General features: G+C 39.9%; 1 protein-coding gene across 1 annotated transcript in view; it reads left to right on the top strand.

Annotated features, from left to right (window-relative positions):
• aqr.L (aquarius intron-binding spliceosomal factor L homeolog) overlaps window positions 1–18,696 on the top strand; it is a 47,481-nt gene that overhangs the window by 17,098 nt on the left and 11,687 nt on the right. Inside the window, exons 17-28 of the mRNA XM_018231179.2 lie at window positions 1,736–1,914; window positions 3,796–3,963; window positions 4,903–5,072; window positions 6,127–6,368; window positions 6,506–6,652; window positions 7,255–7,324; window positions 9,436–9,546; window positions 13,484–13,593; window positions 14,789–14,924; window positions 16,821–17,030; window positions 18,038–18,175; window positions 18,510–18,581. Coding sequence (XP_018086668.1) covers window positions 1,736–1,914; window positions 3,796–3,963; window positions 4,903–5,072; window positions 6,127–6,368; window positions 6,506–6,652; window positions 7,255–7,324; window positions 9,436–9,546; window positions 13,484–13,593; window positions 14,789–14,924; window positions 16,821–17,030; window positions 18,038–18,175; window positions 18,510–18,581 — 1,753 coding nt within the window. The remainder of the gene's footprint in view (window positions 1–1,735; window positions 1,915–3,795; window positions 3,964–4,902; window positions 5,073–6,126; window positions 6,369–6,505; window positions 6,653–7,254; window positions 7,325–9,435; window positions 9,547–13,483; window positions 13,594–14,788; window positions 14,925–16,820; window positions 17,031–18,037; window positions 18,176–18,509; window positions 18,582–18,696) is intronic.

Consider the following 18,696-nt stretch of genomic DNA (forward strand, 5'->3'; position numbering starts at 1 on the left):
CACAGCAGCTTGTTTATGTGAACTAGTAGTGTTTCTGAAGCAAACAGATCCGTTTTACCAGTGCAGGGCAAAACTACTTCATATTTTTATTACATTAAAACACTTTCATGTTTTGGTTTTACTGTTCTTTAAACAGTTTTAACTCATTACCGCCTTAGTTGCCTTTATTCTACTTGTTCCTAAATCCACCATTGGTTCTGTCCCTATACAGAAGACTTCCCTGTTGCAACACAATATTTATTTTATGTTAATTTGTTATTTGTGATTGCACACAAATATTACACATATTGAATCAAGTGGGCAAGTGAAATCCACACCCAGCAGCCACTGTCCTGGATGTTTATGTTCATGTTCTTCCAGTATCAGTATATCCCTCTGGTATTTCACACAAATCCCCTCCGCAGGCACAGGCTATGAGGTGTGAGATAAGTGGAACTTGAGCTCTCCCCGTTTCTCATTGCATGCCTATTTCAGTTTGCTGAGCCAGCTTGGCTTTGATGTTGAACCCTGTCACCGCTCTGCTTTTACTCTTGCACACATTGAAATACTTTCTCCACCCCCTTGTATTCAGTACATCCTCCTTTCTTTACTGTACACTTATACCAGATTGTTTTCTGCTTAGAAATTGCCTAGTTTAGTTTCCCTTTGAACCTTTTAAAGACGCATGCTTTTATTTCCTTTAATTTCAAAGAATTTAATGCTCTTATCGGATGTCATTTGTGTGAATCAAGAGGACTTTTTATATGGCGGGCCATAGATCTGTAATTCATATCTAATAAATATATATATATATATATATATATATATATATATATATATATATATATATATATATATAAATTGTTTTTTTTTTTTTTTTTTGCAAATTCATTAGATTGTGTTTGTTAAATTTACCATGTTTTTATTAAAAGGGTTTTTGCTCCTCCTTAGAATTTTTTCATCACAAAACAAGTAAAAACATTTTTCCCACTTTTTCCCTTTCCCGTCATTAATTTACATATGCCAATTAGGATTTGGTTTGGTATTCAGTTGAATCTTTCACAATGGATTCGGCCGAATCCAAAATAGTGGCTTTGGTGCATCCCTAATAATATATATGTATAATAGATCAGATTGAGAGGAACCAATAATAGCCTAGTCACATGGGCATTTCTCTACCCTCCTTAGGCAAGCAGTGTCTCTCATCTTGTTCCATGTTGGATTCTGGGAATAGATGTCTGTCTGCTTTCCATTCTGGACAATGCACAGCTTCTTTGGAAATGAGAGGGACTTCAAGTCCAAGAATAGTTATGTTTTCCCTTTAAAGTGATACTGACCATAAAAAAACTCTTCAAAATATTAATGTACCGATAGGTCAGCTTTTGTAAGTGATTGTTACTTGAAGTTCCTAAACCTGACATCCTGATTGGCCCCTTTCAACCTGTCAGTTTCTAGTTCTATATGATTCCTGCTGCACAAATATAGCAGCCCCCTCACAGAGGAACATGAGGAATCAGGTAATGTAAAAGCATCAGGCAAATCATTTTATGGCAAACTTATAAATATCATGTAAAGACAAAGTTATGATAAACGTTATAAAAAGCTTTCATTTCTGGTCTCCGTATCTCTTCCAGTCTAATGAAGAATTTCACTGGAATGTTATTAAGCCTTTAAGCAATAAGTATTTGTTGTTGCATTTGGTTGAGGTTATTTACATTTAATAAACATCAAAACTGCTTCTTTATCTCCAACACAGGCAGTCTGAATATGGAGGTGTTGTTTTTGGGGGTTGGGCTCGTATGGCTCAGCCTATTGTGGCCTTCACGGTAGTAGAAGTGGCCAAGCCGAATATTGGTGAGAACTGGCCAACTCGTGTCAGAGCCGACGTCACAATCAACCTGAATGTCCAAAAACACATCAAACAAGAATGGGAAGGTATGGAAATCCACTAAAAAATGTATGATCGTACAGCCTGTCAATTGTTTTAATGATGTGTTCTCTGATACATATTCTGTTTGCTGAACTAACTGTAGGTAGTACCTAAGAACAACTTGCTCAGACAGATATAGTAAAGCTGTTTGAACTTCATTCTAGTAACACACAGCAGTTTAAAGCCCAGTTTGTGTAAAACCCATTGGCCTAATGACTTTGTCTGAGTGGCTAGAAATCCTGGTTGTTGTTTTTTTTTCAATGGGCTAGGTGAGCGATTTTCTGTTAATGTTACATTTCCCCCTGTTATAGCACAAAATATTGCACTACAAATAAGGTGGGTTTAGCTCTAGGGGGCAGAATGGCCAAGTGGTTGATAAAGGAGAATGTAATAAAAATATATCTGAATAGTACTGTGAGTAGTTTTCCAGTGACTGCCAGCTGGCAATTGACAGCACAACATACCCTTATTGGGTTTCCGGCTCACATATCGTACTCCTAATAACCTCTGTTGGCACTGCACGAGAACCCGGTGTTTGATCAGAAATCCTGAGCTCTGCCAAGTACCCACTCAGCACTAGGGCCTCAGCTCTGATTTCAAGGCACATTTTTCTTTAATCATATTTGTTGCCTCAGCCGTTTGGAACTAAATATACAAAAGTGGCCCTGATTTATGAATAGGCTGGAAATGCCAGTCTGCCTGCTGTACACTGTTACTACTCTTGTGCAAATCTATGTGATTTAAGTACTTTATCCCTAAACACTGGGTTACCTCCAGCATTAACCCACCAGACCTTGGAGCAAGCAGTATTAAAAATGTGAACGTCCTCTTCACAAAAAAAAAGTTACATCTATAAAATTGATATGACCTGGTATATCAAAAAGCAATGTTATCTGTCCCTTGGAGATACCAAGTATTAAATGGAAGATCTGCTATAATTCTTGTTAAAGGAAAACTATACCCCCCAAACAATGTAGGTCTCTATAAAAATATATTGCATAAAACAGCTCATATGTATAACCCTGCTTCATGTAAATAAAGCATTTTCATAATATACTTTTTTAGTAGTATGTGCCATTGGGTAATCATAAATAGAAAATTGTCATTTCAAAAAATAAGGGCCGCCCCCTGGGATCGTAGGATTCACAGTGCACACAAACATACCAAACAAACCACATGTAAGGTCACATGAGCCAATTAACAGACAGAGTTGTGTCTTTTGCTTCCACACTTCTTCCTGTTACAGTTAGTGTTGTAGTATTTCTGGTCAGGTGATCTCTGAGGCAGCACAGAGACCATCACGAAATGGTGGTTCAAGGCAAGAGCTGTAAAAGGGCAATAATTACTTATATACCAGTTTGGTAAGATTCTTTATTATGTCACTTAATATGATATAAACTATGTGTTGCTAAAATATTTATTTTTTAAGTTTTAATTTAATCAGTACAGGCTACTACTTAAACTGGGATAGTTTTATTGTGTCTGCAAATTTGGACTATGACTGAGCAGAGTTCCATATAGAGCCTCAGTTGTCTAGCCATTTGTCTCTACCCACAATTCTCCAATTATTTTATAATTCCACAACAAGAAGCCGAAAGGGGGGAAGAGAGCCTTTTGGTCTCCCAGCCATCAATGGCATGGCTACAAAACTGCTGATCCAGTAAAACCAGATACTAGGGAAAAAAAGGCCAATGGCCCCCAAAAAAACAGTTGCTATTGTCTGAATTCAAATCCAGTTTTCCCATTTTAACCTTTGCCTATAAATACATAACTCCGTTGTCATCTAATATGAGTGCAGGTTGCAGACTAATGCTCACTCACATTATATACATTGTTTCCCGTTGATGATTACAGAATAGTAGATTGAATTTTGCTCTCCCATTCAGGTCTCCGTAAGCACGACGTCTGCTTCCTGATCACCTTGCGGCCCTCCCTTCCCTATGGTACAAAAATCGATCGCCGACAACCAATTGTAGAGCAGACTGGCCTCATGTATGTACGTGGGTGTGAGATCCAAGGCATGTTGGATGAGAAGGGACGAGTCATTGAGGAAGGTAATACCTTATATAACCAGTTATCTTTGCATTAAAACTAGGGTGTGTGGTTGCTTTGTACCACAGTTGTGTATGCAAGTAATGTGATGTTCTGTATGATTTTAGTTATATAAGTATATCTCTGCAAAGCATGATTTTGGTATTTTAAGGGGAACTATTGTGAAAAAAAAATATTTTTTTTTATATAAGTTTCATCATACTGAAATAAGAAACTTTGTAAATACAATCAATTAAATATTCTGCATCTTTTCTGAAATAACTAAATTTATGTTCACTGTCCCTCTCTCAGCATCTGTTTCTCCTTATTCTGTCTTCATGCAGCAGTTGGATGTCAGATAGTAATTGACAGTTAGATCCAATATCTTATAAGGGGGGGGGGGCTCCCTTTCCTACTAGATGTATTAGAGCTCATTTGTGTACATACAAAATCTTACAAAATAACTGCCTTTTGCACAAATTCTGCATGTCGAGAGACATGTCTGGTGATTTTAATAGAATGAGCTCTAATACACCATCTAGGCAAGATATATTGGATCGAACTGTCAATGATTATCTGACACCCAACATCTGCATGAAGAGAGAATGAGGAGAAACAGATGCTGAGAGAGGAATAGGGAAATTGAACTTGATTATTTCAGAAACAGTACACAATGTTTAATGTATTGCATTTAGAAAGTTTCTTAGTTCAGTATGCTGGAGCTAATGTTAAAATTATATTTTTGCAATAGATCCCTTTTACCATGGTTCACTTATCTATAATGCTAAGTGTGTCTAGAGTAGGAATGAACAAGCTGAAGCCCTCCAGCTATCAAATCGCCACTACCAGTTTTCTCAGACAACTCAAGCTGGGAGGGAAGTGCAGCAGATTTGATATCCCTGTACTAGGCAAGTTCTGTTAATCTCAGAAGCAGTGACATTTTTTTCTTACTGGTTTCATAGGTCCAGAGCCCAAACCCATACTTAAAGGAGACTCAAGAACATTAAGGGTATTCCTTGACGCCAACCAGTACCAGCAGGACATGACTAACACCATCCAGACAGGGGCAGAGGATGTTTATGAAACTTTCAACTTGATTATGAGGCGGAAACCCAAAGAGAATAACTTCAAGGTCATTATCAACACAATATCTATCTGCTTGTGTTAGCATGAGTATGGGGTACATTCTCGTTGGCCAGATATGCACAGATGATTGCCCATATCAAATCTTTGAAAAATATAGCCTTTATAGGTCTGCTTCCAAGGAGAAAAATCCCACCTGCTAAGGACTCCGTTGGATAAACCTGGGCAAGATTCTATTCAGGAGTGTCATGGACATAGTTAAAAAACGATGCCAGTATAGGGGTTATATGATTAAATGGCTGAATGCACCCAGTAAATTACAGCTGCGGACATTCCTTCTCCACTCACAGCACTCACAGAAGTAAATTACGCTGCGAACATTCCTTCCCTGCTTGTAGCACAGAAGTAAGTCCTGCAGAGGTCTGTAAAATCCTCAGTACAGCAGCAAGAAATAGCTTCCGGTTCAGCAGTCTAGGCAGAGATGTGGAGCGCTGCACCTCGGATTTTGCAGAATCACCCTTTCGCCATTCAACAGTGTACATCTGGAAGCAGAGATTTAATATGTTTTTTGGACAAAGCATTGAATATAATCTTAATGCACAATAGAGCTGTTATTGAAGCAGTTTAGAGTGGATTTGTAACATAACATTTTTTAGTGTTACTGTTCCTTTAATATGATATAAACTATCTTTTGCTTAAACATTCATTTTTGGGATAAAGTTTTCCTTTAAGCAATATATTTCCAGATTTCATGCTGAATCTTTAGCTTTAATAAGGACTATGGATGCACCGAATCCACTATTTTGGTTTCGGCCAAATACTGAACCCCCAAATCTTAATTTGCATATGCAAATTAGGGGTGGGAAGGGGAAAACCTTTTTTACTTCCTTGTTTTTTGACAAAAAGTCACGCGATTTCCCCCAATATGCATATGCAAATTATGATTCGGATTAGTTTTGGCTGGGCAGAAGGATTCGGCCGAATCTGAATACTGGCCGAATCCCGAACCGAATCCTGGATTCGCTGCATCCCTACTACAGACACCTACTGTAAAATGTAATTGTTTCACATGAATATTCAGCTGTCTTTCATGCTCCCTTTAGGCTGTGCTGGAGACTATCCGGAAGCTGATGAACACAGACTGTGTGGTGCCTGACTGGCTTCATGACATAATTTTGGGTTATGGAGACCCAGGAAGTGCCCACTACACAAAAATGCCAAATCAGATTTCAACATTGGACTTCAATGACACCTTTCTAAGCTTGGACCACCTGAAGGCTTGTTTCCCTGGCTACAAAGTTAAGGTGACCGTGGCTGATCCAGCTCTGCACAAGGCCCCTTTTAGGTAAGAGGCATATGGCATAGTTACAGATAAACCAACAAACATGACTTCAATGTTTTTCTCTGCTTAAGTTACAAAAAACCTGTTGACCTCCCCTTGCAGCTATGCCAGAATTTCATGCTACTTTCTTCTCACTTTAGAATTTCATTTCCTGTCTATGGAGGCAAAGGGAAGAAGAGGAAAGATGGCTCTGAGGAAGAAACTGAGCAGGAACAGACCACAAACCTGACTGTGGAACCACACGTCATCCCGAACCGAGGGCCTTATCCGTACAACCAACCAAAACGGTACCTACCCAGCCACAGACATCTACTGTCAGAAGGGCACTTGCTGAAATGTCTGATATAAAGCTGAAACTGCTGCTCACTTTCCACTTAATTGGTATTTAGTTTTGCCAATAGTTCAGTAGAGCATTTACTGGATGATTTCTGCCATATGGCATATCATCGCCAATAACTGGGCGGGCCTGTGTGCCAGATCTGCTTAGACTTTCCATATGCAGTTCAGTTACTCTTAGAATTAAATCAAGATTGCATCATGTTTGTTTATGATCCTCCACATTCATTATCACAACTAGGGTTGCCACCTCACCCCTTTAAAACCGAACACATATGGAATACACAGACTGCATGGCTAATTAGCAATTCATTTAGATGCATGATGCATGGCTCCACATAAATCAGTTCAGTCTGCAGCATACATCTAAATGAATTGCTAATTAGCCATGCAGGCTGTGGATTCCATATCTGTGCGGTTTTAAAGGGGTGAGGTGGCAACCCTAATCACAACATATCCAAGCCTGTATCAGTAGATTTGAGCTAGCCTAACACTTGGCCACATTTATTAGTTATTTCATTATGAAAGCATTTTGTCTCATTCTGTCTTTTAGCAACACCATCCAGTTCACATCCACACAGACGGAAGCCATCCGTGCAGGCATGCAGCCTGGCCTTACTATGGTATGTACATCTGCATACAGCCTGACCATACACATTTTAGGAATTATTTCAGACTGTCCTATGCAGAGGTGGCAAGCTTTGCCTCCTTCTATCAAAGTAATTCTGTCAAGTAGATTTATTTAGTTCTCATTAATAGCACTGCCAAATTAACTGGCAATTTAAAGGGCATGTAAAGGCAAAAAAATAAAATCCCATTTTTACTTTCTTTAATGAAAAAGAAACCTATCTCCAACATACTTTAGTCAAAAATGTCTACTGTTTTTATAAGAAACCTGACTGTATGCAGTGAAATTCTCCCTTCATTTACTACTGTGGATAGGAATTGTAAGACGGTTCCTAACTGCTCTGTAGGGTAACACTCGTACTTATGAACAGCAGGGGGAGCCCCCCACCTTACTTCCCAGCCGTGCAGACCTCAAGCAGCTTTGTTTGTTACCCTGTAGAGCAGTCGGGCGACTGTGTAGAGATTTGTATTGGATTTTATTTTTGCCTTTACATCCCCTTTACGGTTTCCAACTCCAGCTGCAGGGAAAAAGAGCCAGATTTAAATGGATAAACTGGGATTTTATTTCGAAGATTATTTTGCTGCAGCCACTGGTTCTGCAGAGTTGGAGAAAGTTTGTATTAAACAATACAAAATCTATAAAATCCACATTAGATTACATCACAACACAGGACCCAGTGCAGTCTGTATATTCTGATTATTAATCAGTCTTGCTGTATCGGCTTCTGGCAGATATTATTTGACTTGTGCTTTTTTGATAATTTATGACGATCCATAAGCAGCCCAGACCACACTGAGCATGTGCGTAGTCTTGGTCTTGCAAAGCTGTTTAACAAATTTGATGGTGACCCCCTGTAGCCAACTTTGAAAGCATAAATCATTTGTTTGATTAGGCTTGTGGTGCAGTAAGGTTTAGTATACAAAATACAGCATTTCTAGCCTTATTCTATTTTAGGCTTTACTTCCCCTTTAAGTTTAATACATAGGTGTGGTTGGAAAATATGTAGCAGGGCAGCGTGCACTGGAGAACTAGGACAGCCTGCATTTCAGTGATGTCCGTGCATCTGCTTTATATCACTTGCAGTTGCGTTTATAACTCCAGCTGCTGGCTCTGCTTCTCTTCACCCTTGATCTATAAACACAGACACGTGTATATGTGTGAGATCCATATCGCTGCTTCTCGAGTGGTTTATGTTCACCAGACAAGTGGCAGATGAATATTTTTAAATAGGTTAGTGTAGCTTTGTCATTTTTGTCACTAGTGGTTAGCTTGCTGATACAGCTTCTATGCCACAGAGATCAGTAAAGCAAGTTCTCCTAACGAGTCAGGGTTATATTTGCACTTTAACAGATGATGCCAGTTTGTAATGTATTCAGCATGCGATACCCTGCAAACTGTGTTTTACAAAAAATGTTATGTCCATCTTCTTTCATGGGCTGGGCCAGTTCTCCAAAATAATTGACCAGTTCACATTAAAATGACGATGAAAATGAAGAGTGATGTTTTAGAAGTGATCTAACAAATACGCTGATGCTTTTTATAGCAAGTTATATGATGGGGGTAAAAGTAGGGTAATTAATGATGATAGAATCCATATAAATATTATCTTGTTTATACCATTAATCCTTACCCAAACCCTACTGACCTCCAAAACTGAAGCATTTGTTGGCGATGAGGTTAATTGTTGCTTGATTTATATTTTTAATGATTATGTCTATAAAGAAGGCTGCTAACCTAATGGTGATGCAGTGGCTGTAGCTGTGTGTCTTTCTCAGATTCACTTTAGCATTATGTTTCTTCATTTAATTACTGTTGTCTATTGTAGCATAAAATGTCACTGCTTTAACCCTTTTGTGCCATAGAGAATTGGGTCTATTTGAAAAAATTAAAAAAAAAAGTAGTGCTGGTGCCATAGATTTCCAGTAGGCTCTTTGATCTGTGCCTTGTGTTCACATGCAGCCTAGATTGTAGAGCTGACCCCCAACATTGACAGGGTTAAAAAAAAAAAAAGCAATCCCAAAGAACCATATAATGCTCACTCTAGAGAGAGATTTTCATATTACCCTCTTACTCAGTTTTCTCACTTTCTCAATGCTTTATTTTTAGGTAGTTGGACCACCTGGCACAGGTAAAACAGACGTGGCTGTGCAGATTATTTCCAACCTATATCACAACTTCCCTGAGCAGAGAACTCTTATTGTGACGCATTCTAACCAGGTAATTGCTAGACTGCACTTTTTGCTAGTTGTTTTTACATAGTATACCACAAAATAGAGACTATTTTTGACAATTTTTCTAATATTGAAGCTTAAAGTTTACTTTTTCACCTTCTCATATCTCCCTGGAGCACCTGTCAGAGGAGAAGGAATTTGACTGGCATCATTGTCCCTTTAAGCGGAAAAACAACAATGTTCTTATTTCAGCCAGCTGTACTAAAGTGTAACCTTTAATCCATCCATTGTGAATTAGAATGTTAGGCAGCAAGGCTGCAAATCAGGGATGGGTATTCAATGTGAAGCATATAAATTATTGTAAGACATTGCATGTTGCATATAAATGTGTGCTGTCCATTCCTCAGACTTTTAAATTAATCGCAATAATGCAGAGCCATCAGGAGGGTCATCTAATTAATGTGGCTCTGAGCAATTCTCTTGTGGAGTGGCCTACTACTGGGCATCAGCTTAAGATCTGCTGGTTGATCAGGATCTGCCTTTTTTGGGGAAACCAGTGGCATATTGGTCTTAAGGTGTTTGATATACATCAGTGACTTATGTTTACGTCATTGAACTTTGGGAATACCTGGGTCAAGTTGGTCATACCATGCCGAGTAATGTGCTGACTCAGTTCCTCCAGACTGAGTGGACAACTTATCAACCATGTATGGGGTCCTTGGAAGGTCCTGGCAAGAGTGATGTACACCCCAGTGAGGATTCTGACTAATAGTTTGCATAGTGTAAGCTCGTTGTACAATAATGGACCGAGATTTGGAAAGCCAGCTTAATATCTGTGCCAATTATAATTATCAAGCATACGTTACTGTAGTATGTCTAGCCTGGGCAAAAACCTTGCATAGTATGAGCTGGGGTGCATCCATACTGGACAGTACTACATAACGCAAACAGTCTTGAATTGTAGCACTAGCACACATTTTCACCCACCAGCAAATATGTGTGGCTAATACAGGGCCAATGATTAGTTTGAGACATCATCTGTAACCCTTTGGTACACCACAGACAAGACCCTTCATGTCCAACTTTTAATCATAAAGCAAACTTTTCACTGATACGAATCACACTGAATCAGGTTCAGACCCTTTCCTATTCATCTTTCAGTCTCTTTTTCAAATCAGTAAATGGTTGCTAGGGTAATTTGTACCCTAGATACCAGTTTTAAAATTGCAAACAGTAGAGCTACTGAATAGAAAGCTAACTCAAAAACCACAAATGATAAAAAATGAAAACCAGTTGCCGATTGTCTCAGAATAATTCTCACTACATCATACTAAAAGTTAACTCAGAGGTGAAGAACCCCTTTAATAGAAGAGTACCATCTTCTTATAACCACTAGATGGTACTGTTTTACTGACGTCCATAGAAGTTGCCTCTTCTGAGGAGCACATGAATTTGTGCACATGTGGATATAATGTAAGCCAGGGATCCCCAACCTTTTGAACCCATGAGCAACATTCAGAAGTAAAAGTAGTTGGGGAGCAACACAAGCATGAAAAATGTTCTTGGGGTGCCAAATAAGTGCTGTGATTGGCCATTTGGTAGCTCCTATGTGGGTTGTCAACCTACATTAAGGTTCTGTTTGGCAGTGCACCTGGTTTTATACAACCAAAACTTGTCTCCAAGTCTGGAATTCAAAAATAATCACCTGCTTTGTGGCCACTGGGAGCAACATCCAAGGGGTTGGGGAGTAACATGTTGCTCACGAGCTACTGGTTGGGGATCACTGATGTAAGCCATAGGTTCCTAGATTGGTGTTGGGGACCTCTTATTTAAAAGTGAGGTAACATGTTTGTGTGAGTGCTTTATTTGCCAGGGGCTTAAAGCTGCAGGGTGGCCCAAGGGGTATAGGGGAGCCAATGAGGCCCTAATTAATGAGCAATTTCAACATATATTGGTAAAATAGGACAAACTCTGGTAATATCCTCTAATGTACTTGTAAGTGTAAACATGTCCCCTCGCAAGCGCCTTTTCCAGAGAAAACAACCCCAACCTTGACAGTCTTCCCTCATAATTTGTCTTCCATCCCTCTAACCTGTTTAGTTGCACTTAGTCTCTGCACCCTCTCCAGCTCATTTATATCCTCTTTAAGGACTGGAGTCCAAAACTGCACTGCATACTCCAGATGAGGCCTCACCAGGGACCTATAAAGAGACATAATAATGTTTTCATCCCTTGAGTTAATGCCCTTTTTTATACAAGACAGAACTTTATTTGCTTTAGTAGCCACAGAATGACACTGCCCAGAATTAGACAACTTGTTATCTACAAAAACCCCAAGATCCTTCTCATTTAAAGGAGAATTCAACCCGTAGTTTAAAAAAACCCTACCTCCTCCCCCCAGCCTACCCCCCCCCCCCCGGCAAATGCCCCTAATTTTTTACTCACTGCCTCGGAGTTCACGGCAGCCATCTTCTTCTCCGGTAATCTTCCTGTATGGACAGCATTTTTGGCGCATGCGCAGTTGGAGTAAATTTCCGGTCCTGAACCACTGCGCATGTGCCGAAAGTCAGAATTTTTTTTGACTTTTGATGCCTGCACAGTGGTTCTGGACCGGAAACTTACTCCAACTGCGCATTCGCCGAAACTTCTGAAAAAGACAGAAGAAAGAAGATGGCGCCCGTGAACTCCAAACCCAGAATCTGCACGGAGGGGTGAGTAAAAATTTAGGGGCATTTGCCCGGAGGGGCAGGTAGGTTGGGGGGAAGGTGGTCTACCCAGGATAGGGGGGAGGGTTTGAATTCTCCTTTAAGGAAACTCCCAACACACTGCCATTTAGTGTATAACTTGCATTTTTATTATTCTCACCAAAGTGCATAACCTGCATTTATCAACATTGAACTTCATTTTTCAGTTTGCTGCCCAGTTTCCCAACTTAGACAAATAACTCTGCAAAGTGGCATCATCCTGCATGGAACCTATAGTTCTGAACAATTTAGAATCATCTGCAAAAATAGAAACAGTATTTCATTAGTAAACAAGTTGAAAAGCAAGGGACCTAGTACAGAGCCCTGCGGTACTCCACTAACAACACTGGTCCAATTAGAAAATGTTCCATTTACCACCACTCTTTGTAGTCTATCTTTTAGCCAGTTCTCTATCCAGGTACAAATACTATGTTTCAGGCCAACATTCCTTAATTTAACCAGTAACCTTCTGTGTGTCACTGTATTAAATACTTTAACAAATTCTAAGTAAATCACATCCTCCGTCATCCCAGAATCGAGGTCCCTACTTACCTTCTCATAAAAAGAAATTAAGTTAGTCTGGCAAGATCTATTACCCATAAAACCATGCTGGCACACACTCATAGTATTATGATTTGCTATAAAGTCCAGTATCTTATCCTTTATTAACCCTTTGAAAAGCTTTCCTACCACTGACGTCAGACTAACTAGCCTATAGTTTTGAGACTGAGAACGGGATCCCTTTTTGAATAGAGGCACCACATTAGCAAATCGTCAGTCTCTCGGCACTATGCCAGACCTCAAAGAATCCTGAAAAATTAAAGAGCAATCACAGAGCTAAGCTCGCTAAGTACCCTGGGATGAATACCATCTGGCCCCGGACCTTTATTTATCTTAACATGTTCTAGTCTCTTTTGAATTATAACATGGAAACTACAACAGGGTGACCATTATTATTATTATTATTATTATTTGTATCTATCACTCAACTCTGGGGTAGGGGGCTCAACCCACACTTATGTAAGGCACAGAAACAAAAAAAATATTACTTCAAAATCATTTATTTTTCTTGTCCGTGGAGTTGCCATGTATTAGTGGCTTTGGGCTAGTACTTTCTTGTGATATATGTTGCACACTCTGCCTTTTTGTCACCCCTCCTGCCTGGCAACCCCCTTCTTCCTTGAACTTCCATGCTGAGTTTCTAAACCTTCCTCTTCTGCTATTCCTATCAATCTGTAGGCTCTGAACCAGCTGTTTGAGAAGATTATGGCTCTGGATATTGACGAGAGGCATCTCCTGCGTCTGGGCCACGGAGAGGAGGAACTGGAGACCGAGAAGGATTTTAGCAGGTGAGGAAAGTCAATTAACACCTTCTGTGCCAGCAGGACCAACAACATGTGTTTCCCTAATCACTGCTGTTTCTGGGCTTGAGGCCTGGAGTAAATACTATACTTATACGTATGATGTATGGTGTTGTATCGTACATGTTGTTGGACTCCATATTTTGCACCAGTTCCAGAGTTAATTATCTGGTTATCTTTTTTTGTATATTTTAAAAGAGAAAAAAAAATCCCAAATGTAAAGCCAATAAGTGATTTCACCAGTAGTATGTGGGGTCTGGGTGCTCATGCCTCAGACCTACAACTCAAGGTGGAGGTATTCAACCAAAGGAGAAAATGGCAGGCACTCACAGATCCCACAGGCAGGCTTCTAAAAGAACTGAGAACTTTATTTTAGGCCACAAAGTTAAAACACAGCCTTGTGCGTTTCCTACCGTTAGGCACTTAATCATAGGCTCATATATTTTTTTTGTATGCCCTAGACCAGTGCTGTCCAACGTATTGCATATCTTGGGATGATTATGTCTCATACAGCATATTCAAGGGCAGGATTATATTGAAATGATTTCATACAATCAAGTCTATGTAGCCATTAAGAAGACTAGGGGCCATGAAAATCCTTTAGCTACATCTGGCCCGAGGGCCTCCAGTTGTATAGCCCTGCCCTATATTTTAATGGTGGCCTGGGGAAGAGGGGAACCTGCTATGGACCCACATTGTTTTACCCCACACCCTCCCCCCTGTCTGCACCTGCGAAAGCATAAGATGGGGCAGACTCCGCAAATCAATGTGAAAGTGTATCCCCAATATTTTTTTTAATCGGGGGCCTGAGCAAATCCTACTGGTAGGGTAGTCCCAAAAGAATATGCATCAGTGTTTCCAGAGCTGTATCTCTCCTTTCCCCCCTCCAAATTTATTTCTCTCTTTGCAGATCTGCACACATACACACAAGACTTTTCTTTACTAACTGTGGTACAAAATTGCATCATTATAGTAACATTGAGATTGCTTAGCAGTAAGCTTTGACCAGTCAAGTGCATTTTATACACTGAAAGGCGATATCTGAATTGGTATCTGTACTGCTGCATTTCTATTCCTGTGTTATTAAATGAATCCCCCTGTGTGAGTCCGTGTAAGTAAATACATCTCCAGGGAAAGGTGTAATGTTTCTGAATGACTTATGAGAATGTTATTCACAACCCAGGTATGGAAGAGTGAATTATGTACTAGCCAGAAGACTGGAGTTACTTAAGGAGGTTGGAAGATTACAAGAGAGTTTGGGGGTTGCAGGGGATGTGTCCTATACCTGTGAGACTGCTGGTCATTTCTTCTTGTACCAGGTAAGTATCTGCACAGATGGTTACGTTCTCCTATTCGTTAAATAAAGTCATTTAAAGTTCTATTTTGATTGGGAGTCTGGTTCCTTGGTGTCCATACCTGCCTTTAATACATATGTGGGACCAACATGATTGCTTTTCTTGAAACATAATAAATATTCAAATGTTGGTGTTGAAAAACCAGACAATACTGGATCCCCAAATATGAAATCTCTAAGCAAGCCTGACTCCTAGCTGCTTATGCATCCCTCAGCACCCTCGTCTATCCAATTTCAGGAAGCACTACGAGTTTACAGTAGCTGGGGACAGACTAGTAAAATGCTTTGGATTTTCAATAGTAAACACAGATACTTAAAGGAGAACTAAAGTGATACTGACTCGTTCCTATAAAAATCAAAGGATTAGTTTCAAGAAATTTTGCGGGGTTGGCTTTTGGATGTAAAAATTTAGCTTGCAGCACTTTTTTGGTATGGACACGTTCCTATGATTTTTATAGGAACGTGTCAATATTGCTTTAACTAAAGAAGTAGACCAGAAATGTTGTACATTATGTTTTGGGCTTCTGTATGAGCTCAAGGTAACCACAACCCTTTAGCAGTAGAGATCTGTGTCTCCAAAGATGCCCCAGTAGCTCCCCATCTTCTTTTCTGCTGATTCACTGCACATGCTCTATACTGCTGTCACTTACTGAGCTTAGGGACCCACTCGCAATATACAGTACTCGTAGAATAGAAATGTCACAATATAAGGCTGATTAGTAATTAATACAGATAATTACTATATGGCAGCACAGAAACCAGTGCAATTAGCATCAGAATTTAATAATCAGCCCTGTAGCATCAGCTTATATTATAGACCAACCTAATTTTCTGCTTGATAATTTGAGACGACCCCTAAACTTAGCTTCTCAACAGTTTCTCAGAGCCCACTGAGCATGTGAGTGTTGCAGATACTTTCCAAGATGGTGACCTCCTGTGACAAGTTTGAAGTCCTGGATCATTGCTGCTATTGACAAGCTGAAACTTTAGGCTCGTGCAATAAGTTCAGAAAATAAAATATGGCATTTTTAGCTTATTAATTTTCTAGGGTTTAGTTCTCCTTTAAAGTTTCATATAACTCCCTTTTTGTCACGAGCTTAACAGAATGCTATAGCCAAGATATATTGCATGGTAAATGAGTGCAAGTATAGTATAGTGCAGGGATCCCCAACCTTTTGAACCCGTGAGCAACATTCAGAAGTAAAAGGCGTTGGGGAGCAACACTAGTAGGAAAAATGTTCTTGGGGTGCCAAATAAGGGCTGTGATTGGCCATTTGGTAGCCCCTATGTGGATTGTCAACCTACATTGAGGCTCTGTTTTGCAGTACACCTGGTTTTTATGCAACCAAAACTTGTCTCCAAGACTGGAATTCAAAAATAATCACCTGCATTGAGGCCACTGGGAGCAACATCCAAGGGGTTCGAGAGCAACAGGTTGCTCACGAGCTACTGGTTGGGAATCACTGCTATAGTGTATAGTGTGACTGGCATCATATATAGCTATTATAACGTTTTAATCTCTTCTGCTTAATGAGTTTTTGATAGCACCAGTCACAACAAAGCTTCCGTAGTACTGTGTGGTTGGGTGCCTCCACTGCTCCACAGCTATTTGTACTTATTTTTAAACTTGCTAAAATTTTGTGCTGTGTAAATGCAGGGCGCTTTAAGGACATGGCACATCTTACCCCCCCCCCCCCCATGTGTAAATTATTCCCAGTGCTCAGCTTCAAACACAAAATCCCAAGCCATAGATTTTGCCTAATAAACTTGATTCATTGAATGTTATTGCAATGCCTTTTAGCAAAACAGTTGTTTGAAATGTCGTCTTGCACATTTATTATCTTTCTCTCTCCTCCTTCAGGTCATGTCTCGTTGGGAGGCTTACCTAAGCAAGGTGAAATCCAAATCCAATCACACTCCAGATGCGAGTGATGTTAGCAAATTCTTTCCCTTCCATTCTTACTTCTCCAATGCTCCTCAGCCCATCTTCAAAGGGCAAAATTATGAAGAGGACATGGAGCTGGCTGAAGGTTGCTTCCGACACATCAAGAAGATTTTTACTCAACTTGAGGTATGTTCACATCTAATTTAGAAAGGCACCTGGATCTCTTTATATGCCTATGTTTAAAGAGGGTTCTATCACTGGTTTCTGCATAATACTGGCAGGTTCACTATAAGGCGGTTGGAATCCAGCTTAACCAGGAGCTGTGTAACATGTCTTCTCAGTGCATTTTAAAGCTAAATTCTGCGTTGTTGCACTTAAGGTCCTAATCATAATGTGATATATGACTGGAGAATGAAAGGAGAGACCTATATGCTTTGTTTAAGACTATCCCCCAACAAGCAACAAAATGAATGTGCCGTTTTATTTAACCTTTATATAATTTTGCAATCGTGTGTTGAAGAAGGTCTCCCCTAAATTCCTGTTCTGTGGTCTGGACCTCACTAGAAGACGCCTCTGCTCTCCTGTCCCTCGATTTCTAAAAAAAAAAAAAAAAGAGAGAGAGCATGAACAATATGGCAATATTGCCTTTTGTTTCTTATGTTGCCCTCCTTATATTTCAAGTATCGATGTTCAACTGTTATAATTCCATTTTTACAGTCAATGGCAGTGGTTGCCAGGGATATTACTTACTAAAATAAAAGAGGGTCCTAGGAACACGTTAATTACAGTATTAGCAGGCGATACCTTTAGGGGTCTGCCGCCCCCCTCCGCCATACTAAATAATGATGGACATGTGATGCACACACAATTTTGTCACTTGCAATTTCATGTGTCCTGCGGTGAACAGCATTGGGCAATTTTTTAGTGGGGCACTTGTGGTTCAGTACTATTTGAAGAGATGATGAGGTCCATTCTTTGCCAACTCTTGTCTCACAGATGGTGGCAGCAGAGAAAATGCCCCATTTCATAGGCCCAATCATAAGTAAAACATTGTATAAAACCTCTTTCATCTTTATTAACATATGCCAGTAGATACCAATATAATTTCATTTAGCCATACTGTGTCTCTAAGTCAAAAGCAGTGGCACTGACAGACACAGGCAAATATCCGTTTCCTACTTTGCATTCCTCAGGAGTTTCGAGCCTTCGAGTTGCTGCGTAGTGGGCTTGATCGATCTAAATACCTGCTGGTCAAGGAAGCCAAGATCATTGCCATGACCTGCACACACGCTGCACTGAAACGCCATGACCTTGTGGAACTGGGATTCAAGGTAAGAAATGCTCACAGTACAATGTAGTGAAATGCTTCCTGAAAAACCTAATAGCCTAATAACTGTCATATTGACTTCAGTGATTACTTGATAGCCTTTAAATGCATCAATGGTGGAATAAATAGACAAATTATTTCTTATTTAGTTACATTATTTGTTTGTTTTCTGTCTTAAGCCTTTTTTCTGCCTTACAGTGAGTGTTGAGAAATGTTCCTTTCTTTAGTTGTTGGCCCAGATTTTCTGCAGCTGTAGACTATTCTGTCATCTGCAGACAGTCACCTTGAGGCTTCCATTTCTTTCCTGCTGACTCTTGGTTCCTCTCTCTTCTCTGCAGTACGATAACATCCTGATGGAAGAAGCCGCTCAGATTCTTGAAATTGAGACGTTCATCCCCCTCCTCCTCCAGGTATGTCTTTAACCCTGACTGTATGGGACAAAGGTTATATGGGGTGAAAACCCAGGGAACAGAGCTCCGCGTAAAACACAGCCTTCTCCTCTGGGGCATTCCTCTGCTTCGGTCA

Source organism: Xenopus laevis, chromosome 8L (genome assembly GCF_017654675.1).
Source record: "Xenopus laevis strain J_2021 chromosome 8L, Xenopus_laevis_v10.1, whole genome shotgun sequence".
Taxonomy (NCBI): Eukaryota; Metazoa; Chordata; class Amphibia; order Anura; family Pipidae; genus Xenopus; species Xenopus laevis.